At 40.0% G+C, this 11,631-nt stretch overlaps 1 protein-coding gene across 1 annotated transcript; it reads right to left on the bottom strand.

Moving 5' to 3' along the window:
* Window positions 1-1,253: 1,253 nt before the first annotated feature.
* Window positions 1,254-9,995, bottom strand: lsm4 (LSM4 homolog, U6 small nuclear RNA and mRNA degradation associated). The gene is made up of 5 exons (XM_020936159.2): window positions 9,858-9,995; window positions 5,957-5,998; window positions 5,706-5,804; window positions 3,548-3,728; window positions 1,254-1,850 (listed from the first exon to the last, which is right to left on the bottom strand). The coding sequence occupies exons 1-5, from the start codon at window positions 9,858-9,860 to the stop codon at window positions 1,738-1,740; spliced, it is 438 nt and encodes a 145-aa protein (XP_020791818.1). The 5' UTR covers window positions 9,861-9,995; the 3' UTR covers window positions 1,254-1,737.
* Between the last annotated feature and the right edge of the window lie 1,636 nt (window positions 9,996-11,631).

The following is an 11,631-nucleotide window of genomic DNA, read 5'->3' as shown; positions in this document are numbered from 1 at the left end:
GAAGAGAGAGAGAGAGAGAGAGAAAAGAGAGAGAGAGAGAAAGAGAGAAGAGAGAGAAGAGAGAAGAGAAGAGAGAGAAGAGAAAAGAGAGAAGAGAGAGAAGAGAGAAGGGAGAAAAGAGAGAAAAGAGAGAGAAAGAGAGAAGAAAGAGAGAGAGAGAAGAAAAGAGAGAGAAGAGAGAGAGAAAAGAGAGAAGAGAGAAAGAGAGAGAGAGAGAGAAGAGAAGAGAGAAAAGAGAGAAGAGAGAGAGAGAGAGAGAAAAGAGAGAAGAGAGAAGAGAGAAAAGAGAGAAAAAGAGAAGAGAGAAAGGAGAAAAGAGAAGAGAGGAGAGAAAAGAAATAGGAGAGAACAGAAGAGAGAGAGAGAGGAGAGGAAAGAAGAGAAGAGAGAGGAGAGAGAGGAGAGAGAAAGGAAAGGAAAGAGGAGAGGACAGAAAGGAGAGAGGAGAAGAGAGAGGAGAGAAGCGTTAGGAAGGAGAGAGGGGAGTGAGGAGGAAGGGGTGTCCTCCTTCCTTCCTTCCTTCTTTGTTTCCTTCTTTCCTTCCCTCACGTTTCCTCCTTCCTTCTTTAATTCCCTCACGTTTCCTCCTTCCTTTCCTCTCTCACGCTTCCTCCTTCCTTCCTTCTTTCACGTTTCCTCCTTCCTTCCTTCCCTCCCTGATGTTTCCTCCTTCCTTTCCTCTCTCACGCTTCCTCCTTCCTTCCTTCTTTCACGTTTCCTCCTTCCTTCCTTCCCTCCCTGATGTTTCCTCCTTCCTTTCCTCTCTCACGCTTCCTCCTTCCTTCCTTCTTTCATGTTTTCTCCTTCCTTCCTTCCCTCCCTGATGTTTCCTCCTTCCTTAGGTTGTTCTAAAACTTAAGGTTCTTCTGCATTTTCACGAATAATTTCACAGTTTGTTGATGTTTTGAGCGATTCTAGAACCTAAACCAAGACATTTAGAAGCATTTTCAGATGGAATCGCCAAATGTTCTAATTGGAATCGTCATTTCTCTGCCTGAAATGTTCCGCAGTGTGACTTTAATACAGTTCTACTTCACATTTATTCAATTACAGCTCGTTTTAAAGCTCAAAAACAAACATTCCCGACCTGTAACTTGATCTGGTTTGGTCTCCGTGACGATAGAAACGTTTAATGCCGTACTGCGGAACATTCTGAGCGACATTCTGGAGAAAAGCAATGAGAAAAGTTACACAATGCACCTTTAAAACGTCCATTAATGAACTTTCTTACAAATAAAAACACCAAAAAGATGCAGCGTTTTAACAAAAGGTGATTTATTTTGCAGAAATGTAAATAAATTACACTTTTTTAGTTACAAAAGTCAAATTAAACTCAAGCAGCACGATCGATTTTTGAGATTTTTCTATAATATGTTTTTTTTCCCCCCAACATAAACGTCTTTACGCTGATATTTCTGACGACAACGAAGGTAATGAGGCTTTAATTTGAGGTTTTACGATGTTTTCAAAGCCCGAGCAGAGTCGTTTCTATAACAGAGAATAACACGAGGAGATATTTGGACAAACGATTAAAAATAAAGTTAAAAAAGAAAGTATCGTTTGTGATTTCAGGTCTTAAAATATCAGCGATATTTACAGGTGAAACGAGAAAACAAAAACTGAGACTCTGGTTTTTGTGGGTTCTGAGTTGGAGTTGTAGTTGCAGTGCTCGGGGCCGTAGGGGGCGCTGTACACAGACCAGGTTTAGTCCAGGTTTAGTCCCGGTCGAGTCCTGGTTCAGTCCCGGTTCTTCATTCCCTGTGGTTTTCCCAGTTTCTTCTCCTGCTGCTGCTGCTGCTGCTGCCCTCGGCCCGGTCCACTCATGCCCCGACCACGACCCCCGAACACGCCTGAAAAAACACACAAGACACAGTGTGGACGGTTAAAAAGAGAAAAAAACCAAAAATAGACAATTTAAAAATCTGAAAAAACAGAGACAGTGTGGATATTATCGGCCGATATGAGCAACTGGAGGCATATCAGCTATCGGCCGATATACTTGCTGATAGGGGCCGATATTTCACGTGGGCATGTGATACGTCCTTAAAAATCTTAGACTCTCTACATTAATTAATTCATTCATTTAATCCAATTTACAGACAGATAAATGTCCAGATATGTGGCTCCACATCAGTGTTTATCTGTGGAGTCATTTGTCTGTGTGTGTCGTACTGTCCCTGAACACACCGCAGTCGTGTCACTCACATGTGTTTGTGTTTGTTTACACCTGCAGACACAGATCCAAACACTGAGATTATTTTCTTTTTACGGACAATCGGTTTGAGTCTGGATTAAAAGGACATTTATTAGTGCAGATTTGTGATGTGGGAGGAGCCTGTGTGAGTCTGAGTGTTGAAATATGTCGACTCTGAAGCTAGTTTTGGTCATTTGTTATGGGTTAGCTGCTGTAGCTCCGCACATAAACAGGTTTGTGTTTGTGTTTTCTATTGGTCTATTGTAAAGTGATTATATTGGCTGTATATTTGTTACTGGACCTGCACTGATGTAAATGAGCTGTGACGGGTGAATTATGACATTTGCGTATATAATTAATTACCGCGGGGCTCACGTATTTACGGCTAAAGGCTAATAGCGCTAGTTTCTTTACTAGTGATGGGTCGGTCGCCAACGAGCGGCTCTTAGATCCGGCTCTTTGAAGCGAACAACTAGAGCCTGATCCTTATCGGGATTGGGAGCCGTGTTTTCTCTTTCTCTCACTTTTTTTCTCTTCACGTCGCGTGTAGACTCGTGGTTTGACAGCGGCAGCGGCTGAAAATGAAACTTTCAGAAATTTGCGTGTACAAAGGATAAAAAAAACGAGCATATTTGGCTGCAGTTTAGCATAAAATAAATAAACCAGGACTAATCTTGGGCACGAGATAGAGACCGAGTCCCGACACTCGGTCCTGGTTCAGTTTTGGTTCAGTCCTGTTTTACACGTGGTCTAGATCTGTTTTAGTCCTGGTTTAATCCCTTTTCAGTCCTGATTCAGTCCTGCTTTAGACCTGCTTTAGTCCTGCTTGCAACAAAACAATCTGAAGAGTCCAGCTGCTTTAGTGAACCGAGCCAAAAGAGCCGGTTCTCAAAAAAAAAAAAGAACTGGAATCCCCATCACTAGTGTCTAGAATGTGATGCAAAAATGCCATTAGTCCGACTGTCTGTAAATCTGATGTAAAGAGTCAGAAGAACAATAAATGTTTCCTAAATAAACCCAATTTAAAATCCACTAGAGCCAAACCTAAGTTTTTTTTAAAAATTCAACATTTACAGTGAATTTTTACATCACTAAATATATCGGTGATTATATCGGCAGCTCCAACTTCCATTATATCGGTTTCATATCGGCCACAGCAAAATCCATATCGGTCGGGCTCTAATTGTATTGTTTAATGTGATGATTCAGTATCAATATCGTGGGCTGCTGTATCGATATAGTATTTTTTGGTATATCTAACAAAATTATTTTTACGTTTATTTCCTGTATTTTCCATGTTCCGCAGTGCAGCTTTCAGAGCGTTCGTGTCGTGTTCCGTGTGTTGTATCTGACCTCTGCCCGGGCCTCCTCTGCCTTTGCCCTGCTGTTTGTTCTGCTGCGCTCCTCCTCGTCCTCGGCCCTTGGACACCACCTCCTCCTTCACCATGTCGATGATCTCGTCCGGGATACGCAGGTACTTGATGGTGCTGCCGCGGATGTAACACTCCGGCATCCTCCAGAACTTATCTCCGTCCTGAAACGCACAGAACAAACACGGGCACGATGAGGACGAGTGTGGGGAAGCTGGCCAGTGTGGGCTCAGAAAACGTTCCATTTCACCAAAAACGTATTCGTAATTCATCGTGGCATCCAAAATAATACATATTTACAAAAAATAACTGCTCAAATTAGGCAAAAGCAACAGGAATTACACTGAACTCCTTGAAGGACACAGGAAGGACCTTCTCTTAAAAGGTCAGATGTTAAAGGTTGTATAGAGGATTTTTTTAAGGGAAGAGAAATACAGCGACAGTCCTTGTGCGCGTTCAGAATCACTGTTGAAGTTTCCTGTCTAGAAGTAATTCAGCGACCGACGCGTCAGTTTTTAGACCCTTCGTCTGCTTCGGTCGCGCCATCGCTGGACGAGATCTCCAAGAATCACCTCAGTTTGGCTTTGCTCCTTTTGCGGTGAACCGGTCGTAGATTCTCGTCCGCCGTCGCGACAAACTTTGTGCGAAATGCGAGGAAGCGACAGTTCGAAAAAGCCTCTAAGAACCGCTGCGTAAACCACGTGATCCCCGCGCTCCGACGAATCAGTTATACTAGGGAGTTTGATTGACAACCTAACAGCCAATAGAAAATGAGGGAGCATCGTTTTCTATTGGCTGATGTTTATCTGGCCTCAACACGTCCACAGTTGATAGATTTTCATTCTTTTTTGTTTTGTCATCATAATTACAAAGCTGCTGCGTCTCTGTAATGGTGTTTTCATCTTTGACTGACAGTTTGAAACAAAAAAAAATCCTCCATACAACCTTTAAGATAACTTTACTCTTTGCTCTAAAGTTAATCCTTTTCACTACAAGGCCTAAGTCTCCTTTAAATCACAGTGTTTAACGTAAACTAGAAACACTAAAATATATAAATCAAATACACAAAACCCATAAAACAAGAAGGAACTGAAACTTATTTGCTCTGTTCTCGCTTGCGTCACAAAACCGGAAGATGTTTGGAAACGTGTGGAGGACGACTTCCTCGTAACTCTGAGAAAATCTGGGAAAACTGAGAAAATGGCCCAGTTTTCTTCATCTAAACGTCACTGTATCATTTCCTTTTTCTTTTTATAAATTGCCTATTCGTTTGTGTTTTATAATTTGTTGAACTAAAGAAAAAACCTGCAATTATGTTCGAGAGATCAACAGTTATGGCCAGCTCTCTCTCTCTCTCTCTCTCTCTCTCTGTGTCTCTCTCTCTCTCTCTGTGTCTGTCTCTCTGTGTCTGTCTCTCTCTCTCTCTGTGTCTGTCTCTCTCTCTGTGTCTCTCTCTCTGTCTGTCTCTCTCTGTGTCTGTCTCTCTCTGTGTCTGTCTGTCTGTCTCTCTCTGTCTGTCTGTCTCTCTCTGTCTGTCTGTCTCTCTGTGTCTGTCTCTCTCTCTCTCTGTGTCTGTCTCTCTGTGTCTGTCTCTCTGTGTCTGTCTCTCTGTCTCTCTCTGTGTCTGTCTGTCTCTGTCTGTCTTTCACCCTGCATCTCTGTCTCGTGTCTCTCCCCGTGTCTCTTGTGTCTCTTGTGTCTCTTGTGTCTCTCCCCGTGTCTCTTGTGTCTCTTGTGTCTCATGTGTCTCTTGCGTCTCTTGCGTCTCTTGCGTCTCTGCGTCTCTCCCCGTGTCTCTCTCCGTGTCTCTCCCCGTGTCTCTCTCTCCGTGTCCTCCCGTGTGTCCTTCCGTGTCTCTCCCCGTGTCTCTCCCTCGTGTCTCTCCCGTGTGTCTGTGTCTCTTGCGTCTCTTGCGTCTCTTGCGTCTCTTGTGTCTCTGTGTCTCTCCCCGTGTCTCTCCCCGTGTCTCTCCCCGTGTCTCTCCCCGTGTCTCCCCGTGTCTCTCCCGTGTCTCTCCCCGTGTCTCTCCCCGTGTCTCTTGCGTCTCTTGTGTCTCTTGTGTCTCTTGTGTCTCTTGCGTCTCTTGTGTCTCTTGTGTCTCTTGCGTCTCTCCCCGTGTCCCTCGTGAAGACTGGACTCACCCTGGACGTGCAGATCACTTCTCTCAGGTTGATGTTCATCCAGTTGTCGCAGCTCACCAAGTGCCCGTTGTACGTTTCTCCATTTTTCAGCTCCACCAGCTTCAAAACAAAGACAAACAATGTGACAATATGTTCTTTTAGTTATACTGTAAAAATGCAGAAATGTCACTTTACACCTTTATTTAAACCATTTCTAAGTGTAAGATAAATTAGTTTAATAACATAAATATTTTACGCATTAGTTTTCTCACCATGGGATGATTCTGGGCCGTCTTCAAAAGTGATAAAGGAAGCTGAAAGTAAAAACAAAAGCATTTTAATTCAGTGTTCACTCCCCAACAGTGTCTTATAATTATGAACTACTCAACTAAGTTTTTTTCAATTTATCTCTTTTGAAAACTCTTATACCGACTATTAACGGAATAAAATGTCCTCTGAAAACTGCCGTTATTGTGTGTAAAAGCTGTAACCCTCTACAAATATGTTCGGAAACACATAAGATTCTTGGATTACTTCTACTTATTTCTTTCAAATGTGAATTCTCCAGATCTGTTTAAACTCTGAACTGTGACCTGAATCCAGATGTGAAAAAATTAAACTGTAAATTCACCAAAATTACAAAACTGAAATGAAAAATTACATCTTTTTATTACAAAATGATGCAGCCCTGTTTTGTTCACAGTGTTTCCCACCGAGAGAAGAAACTACGACATTGGATTTTAGTCTAGAGTGATCACACGTCCCTGATTACCCGCGACAGTCCCAGTTTTGAACCTGTGTCCACTTGTCCCAGCAGATTTATACAAAACCACTGATTTGTCCCAGTTTTAGCCAAGAAATGTCCCAGGTGTCTCTATTTTTGACCAATCTGATCCCTGCCAACAGTAAAGAGACATAAATCGTAATTTGTTTTAGTAAAATACAGAAAAGCTGCTTAAAAACGACCAAAACACAAAGAAAATGTGACTACACTGACTCATCTTTGTCATGAATGGACCGAGTGCAAAACTATTGTCCTTAATTACACAATTTTATTATTACAACTAGGACTGGGTATTATTAAGTTGCCGATACGATACATATCTCGATACAGTGCTCAAGTGTACAGAACTCGATACGATATATTTCAAATCGATTTGATATAGTTACGTAAAAATAAAGGCTAAATCAAGCCACTTCTTGTGAAAAGTTTATATGAGAAATTTTAATCATAAACAGTGAAAATGTCAAATGAGTAATGATTGGCGATATATCGATACAGCAGCCCACGATATCGATACTGAATCATCACATTAAACGATACGATATATTGATATTTCTGCACACTCCTACTTACAACTACCACAAACCGAGAGTGTCCCAGTTTTATATTTTGAAAATCTGGTCACCTTATTTTAGCCACCAGAATACGGTGACCAGATTTTCAAAATAAAAAACTGGGACACTCTCGGTTTGTGTTGGTTGGTGATAATAAAACAGTGAAACGAGTAATTAATGAGAATTTGTCACGCACTCGGCACTAATGTGAGTCAGTATAGTCACATTTTCTTTGTGTTTTTGTAGTTTTTAAGCAGCTTTTTTCAAAATAAAACCAAAAATAAGAAAACGAAAAAATTACTGTTTTCTTCATTATTTGTCTCCAAAACCAAAATGAAAAAAAACAGATAATGATTCGGTTTTTTCAGTTTTCAATTTTGTGTTTAAATGAAAAATGGAAAAAATGGATAACGGACTGAACCAGGACTAATCCGTTTTCAGTCCCGGTCTCAGTCCCGGTCCCAGTCTTAGTCCCAGTCTCAGTCAAAATCTCAATCCCTATATCAGTCCTTGTCTCAGTTCTGGTCTGGTCCCGGACCTGGTTCAGTCCTGGTTCAGTCCTGGTTCAGTCCTGGTTCAGTCCTGGTTCAGTCCTGGTTCAGTCCTGGTTCAGTCCTGGTTCAGTCCTGGTTCAGTCTGGTTCAGTCCTGGTTCAGTCCTGTATTTTACCTCAACAAATGACACTCTACCTTTATTCACTGTTTCAAATTGATCAAAAATAGGGACACCTGGGACATTTTTTGTATAAAACTGGGACAAATCAGTGGTTTTGTGTAAATCTGCTGGGACAGGAGACACAGGCTCAAAACTGGGACTGTCCCGGGGAAACAGGTACGTCTGGTCACTCTAGTTTAAATCGTTCTGGAAAAAAATTCGTGAAACAAATGATACTTTTGCAAGAAGAATTCCCATAAACACACAGAAGAAGAGAGACTTGTTTAGGGTGACCAGAATTTCAAAACAAAAACCTGGGACACCCTCGTTTTTTTGTGGTGGTTGGTGATAATAAAAGTCACAATCAGAATTTATTTGTCATTTCAGTATAAAAAAAATACACAGAAACGAAACACAGCACTCAGGTCCAATAGGAAGAAATAGTTTAAAATATCGTATTGTGAAATTAGTGAATAATTACAAAAAATTGTTACGCAGAGACCATTCATGATGAACACATGAGTCGGTATCGTCACATTTTCTTTGTGTTTTGGTAGTTTTTAAGCAGCTTTTCTGTATTTTACCTAAAAAAAATTGACACTCTACCTAGGGATGGGCATGATTGGTCGATTAATCGATAATTGATCATTAAGAATTTCATCGATTACGTTCATTTTAATCGACAAACTGAATGTAGGCTGCTGTGCGTAGTGTCACCAAACAGGTGTGTACATGTGTCTCTGCATCAGAAGGAGCGAGACACAAACAAACAGTGGGTCAGTCTGTAACGAACCGAAGCACAAATGTGGATTTAACCAGGATTTGTAGAAGAAATTCCACACTTTCCGTTGCGTTGGGACAAGTGTGAGTCCATGTGCACAGTGGATAAAGCAGCACATATGTTTCTGTGTCCAGTGGGAAAAAGTTTTTCCAGGTGAGAGTCGCTCAATGTGGATGACGAGGCCCCGCCCCCCTCCCCCCGTACGCTGTCCTGGTTTTGACAAACACAAATCTGGTCACACTGACCTGTATTCACCTGAGTCATGTCTTTTAATCCAACACAAGTTGAACCACATCAGCGACACAAGAGCTGGAGTTTTATCTTCACTTAGTTTATGTAAATTAGTGATGTGGTTTTAAGTTTTGTTTCTGTGAGATTTGAACAAAACTGAATTAAACACATTATAATGTCAAACAGCTGATGTGGATCTAGAGTCGTTATGTTTATATGTCGTAAAGTTGAATTTATTTATGCAGATTAGTGCAGATAGTAATAATAATGATGATCATTTTAATATAAAAACGTTAATGATTAATCGATAATCGATAGTTAATTCTTCCAACGATTGATTAAGAAAATTTCATCGAATGCCCATCCCTAACTCTACCTCTATTTAGTGTTTCAAATTGGTCAAAAACAGAGACACCTGGGACATTTCTTGTATAAAACTGGGACAAATTAGGGACGTCTGGTCACTCTAGGCAGTTTGTGATAATAAAATTGTAAAACGAGTGAGTAATTAAGGAGAATTGTTCTGCATTTGGCACTAATGTGAGTCAGTTTAGTCACATTTTCTTTGCGTTTTGGTCGTTTTTAAGGAGATTTTCTGTATTTTACCTAAACAAATGACACTCTTCCTCTATTTACTGTTTCAAATTGGTCAAAAATAGCAACATCTGGGACATTTCTTGTATAAAACTGGGACAAATAAGTGGTTTTGTGTAAATCTGATGGGACAGGGGGACACAGGCTCAAAACTGGGACTGTCCCGAGGAAATAGGAACATGTGGTCACTCTACCCTAGACTTTAAATCATCATACTGGACAAAAAATCGTAAAACGGATGATAATTTTGCAAGAAGAATCAACATAAACACACAGAAATCAACTCCAGCTCAATTTAATCTTTTATCTGCGCTTTTTTCCTCCAGAGTATAAAGCATTTCAAGTCCGACATTAAATTAAATATAAATCGCAGTGTAAATAAGTGAGAAATGCGCACAGATGAAAGTTTTAAAGCAGATTTCCTTCAGGTTTTAGCGGCTTTAAACCATCCGCGCTAACTATTACAGCTCAGAATAATTGCGTATTTTGTTCAAATCGGTGAATATAAAACGTTTAAGCGGCTCAAAAAGCACCTAAAGCACTCGCGTATGTAGAGTTTAATAAATGTACTTTACCATATCTGCAGCTGCTCTGCGTTTATGGGATAATTCGTGATTTTTCGTAAGTTTTGTGTCTTAGCTCGTCTCGATTTTGGCTCGTTTTCAGCTACCGGAAGTTCGTTCTCGCCGGAGTTTGGGGACTTCCGGTAGAAACTACGAATGTTTTAAAAAAATAAAGCGCCCCCTGCTGTAAGTCACGTTTATGTTTTAATCTAAATAATAATTTTATTTACTTATTTATTCAGTTTTCTGACCTGTCACTTGGTCTGCCTACCTCCATGGAGACAGTTACGTTAATTGCTATAATGAGGAATATTTAACTTTATTTATTTATTTAAACTATCTATTTAAATTTTTTATTTTTTTCTCCCAGTTTTGTAAAACATTCCAGCCAAAGCTTTAACATTTCCTTGGAGAAAAGCATTTTTATCAGTTGGGCTTCCTTTAACTGGTTTTAGCTGGATTTTATAAAAAAAAAATTTTATTTTCAATGTATTTCTTTTTATTTAATTATTTATTTCTTTTGATTTATGTGTTTATTTATGTATTTATTTATTATAATTTATTGGATTGTTTGCATCATTGTGTGTTTTTGTGCTTTTTGTATTGTTCTTTGCTGCTTGTACAGCACTTTGTAAACCTTGCTTTTAAAAGTGTTTTATAAAGATGTATTATTATTTAAAAAATATATATATATATTAATTATTTTTGTATTATTATTATTATTTTATTTTTTTTTTTTTAATTAAAGTTGTATTTTATTTTATTTTATTTTTGACGGACCCTCCACCAGAAAAGTTTCACAATTCATCTATAAGAAAACTTGATCTCACAAAAAATGTCAGTTTTTGCAATTTAAGAGATCCTTGTGTGAATAATTTTATGCCGTCCGATGTATTAGATCACTTGCAATGTATTTGTACTGTTTTTATTTATTTTATTTTATTATTGTTTAAAAAAATGTACAAACCCAGTCAAAAATTTGCACTGTTGACGTTGTTGAACAATGTATTTTGTATTGCCAGCACAGATTTAAAATAAAGATGAAAAAACTTAATAATTTTGTTTTGTTTTGATTATTTCTTCGTTCTGATTATTTCAAAACTTTTCCATGACTTTTTCATGACCTAAAGTGAATCTTCCATGACTTTACGACGCCTACATGTGTAGAATTACACTTTTACGGCTAAATCTGAAATGTTTAACTCTTTCCACTCACCTTAAGGTTTGGGATTATAGTTTTTGAACATTTAAAATCCTGTCAGTGCATTTATTGTCGTTTCTTTTAAAACAAAACGCGCAGACGTTCACAAATAATCAGAACAGCCTCACGAGAACTTGCATAGTTTTTGGAGCTGCGTAAAATTCCATAACTTTTCTCAAACGTTTATTGAATTTACAAAACTCCATGACTTTCCCAGGATTTCCAGGACCGTGGGAACCCTGCACACGGCTCCACACGCGGGTAGAAATGAGTGGGGACGCGTCACGGATCTGCTGGGCTCGGCTCGGTTTTCTCTCTGATTATGGTAATCGGAGGGACGTCCCACGCGCCCCGACCGACTCAGTTACGTTACGTCACGCTCGCACAGCTCACGAGGAGGGGGCACGCACTTGCACTCGCTGAACCGGTCTGCCCCCCCTCTCCCCACGTGCACAGTCTGTCCCGTGTGTACGTGTGTGTGCGTCGCGTTCGTGTGTGTGTATGTGTGTGTGTGTGTGTGTGTGTGTGTGTGTGCGCTCGTCGCGTCCGTGTGTGCGTGCTCGTCGCGTCGGCGTGTGTGTGCGT

The sequence above is a fragment of the Boleophthalmus pectinirostris genome, unplaced genomic scaffold, assembly GCF_026225935.1.
Source record: "Boleophthalmus pectinirostris isolate CB_2022bp ecotype Guang Dong unplaced genomic scaffold, ASM2622593v1 HiC_scaffold_7, whole genome shotgun sequence".
Lineage (NCBI taxonomy): Eukaryota > Metazoa > Chordata > Actinopteri > Gobiiformes > Gobiidae > Boleophthalmus > Boleophthalmus pectinirostris.
This window is presented reverse-complemented; position numbering and strand designations above follow the sequence as displayed.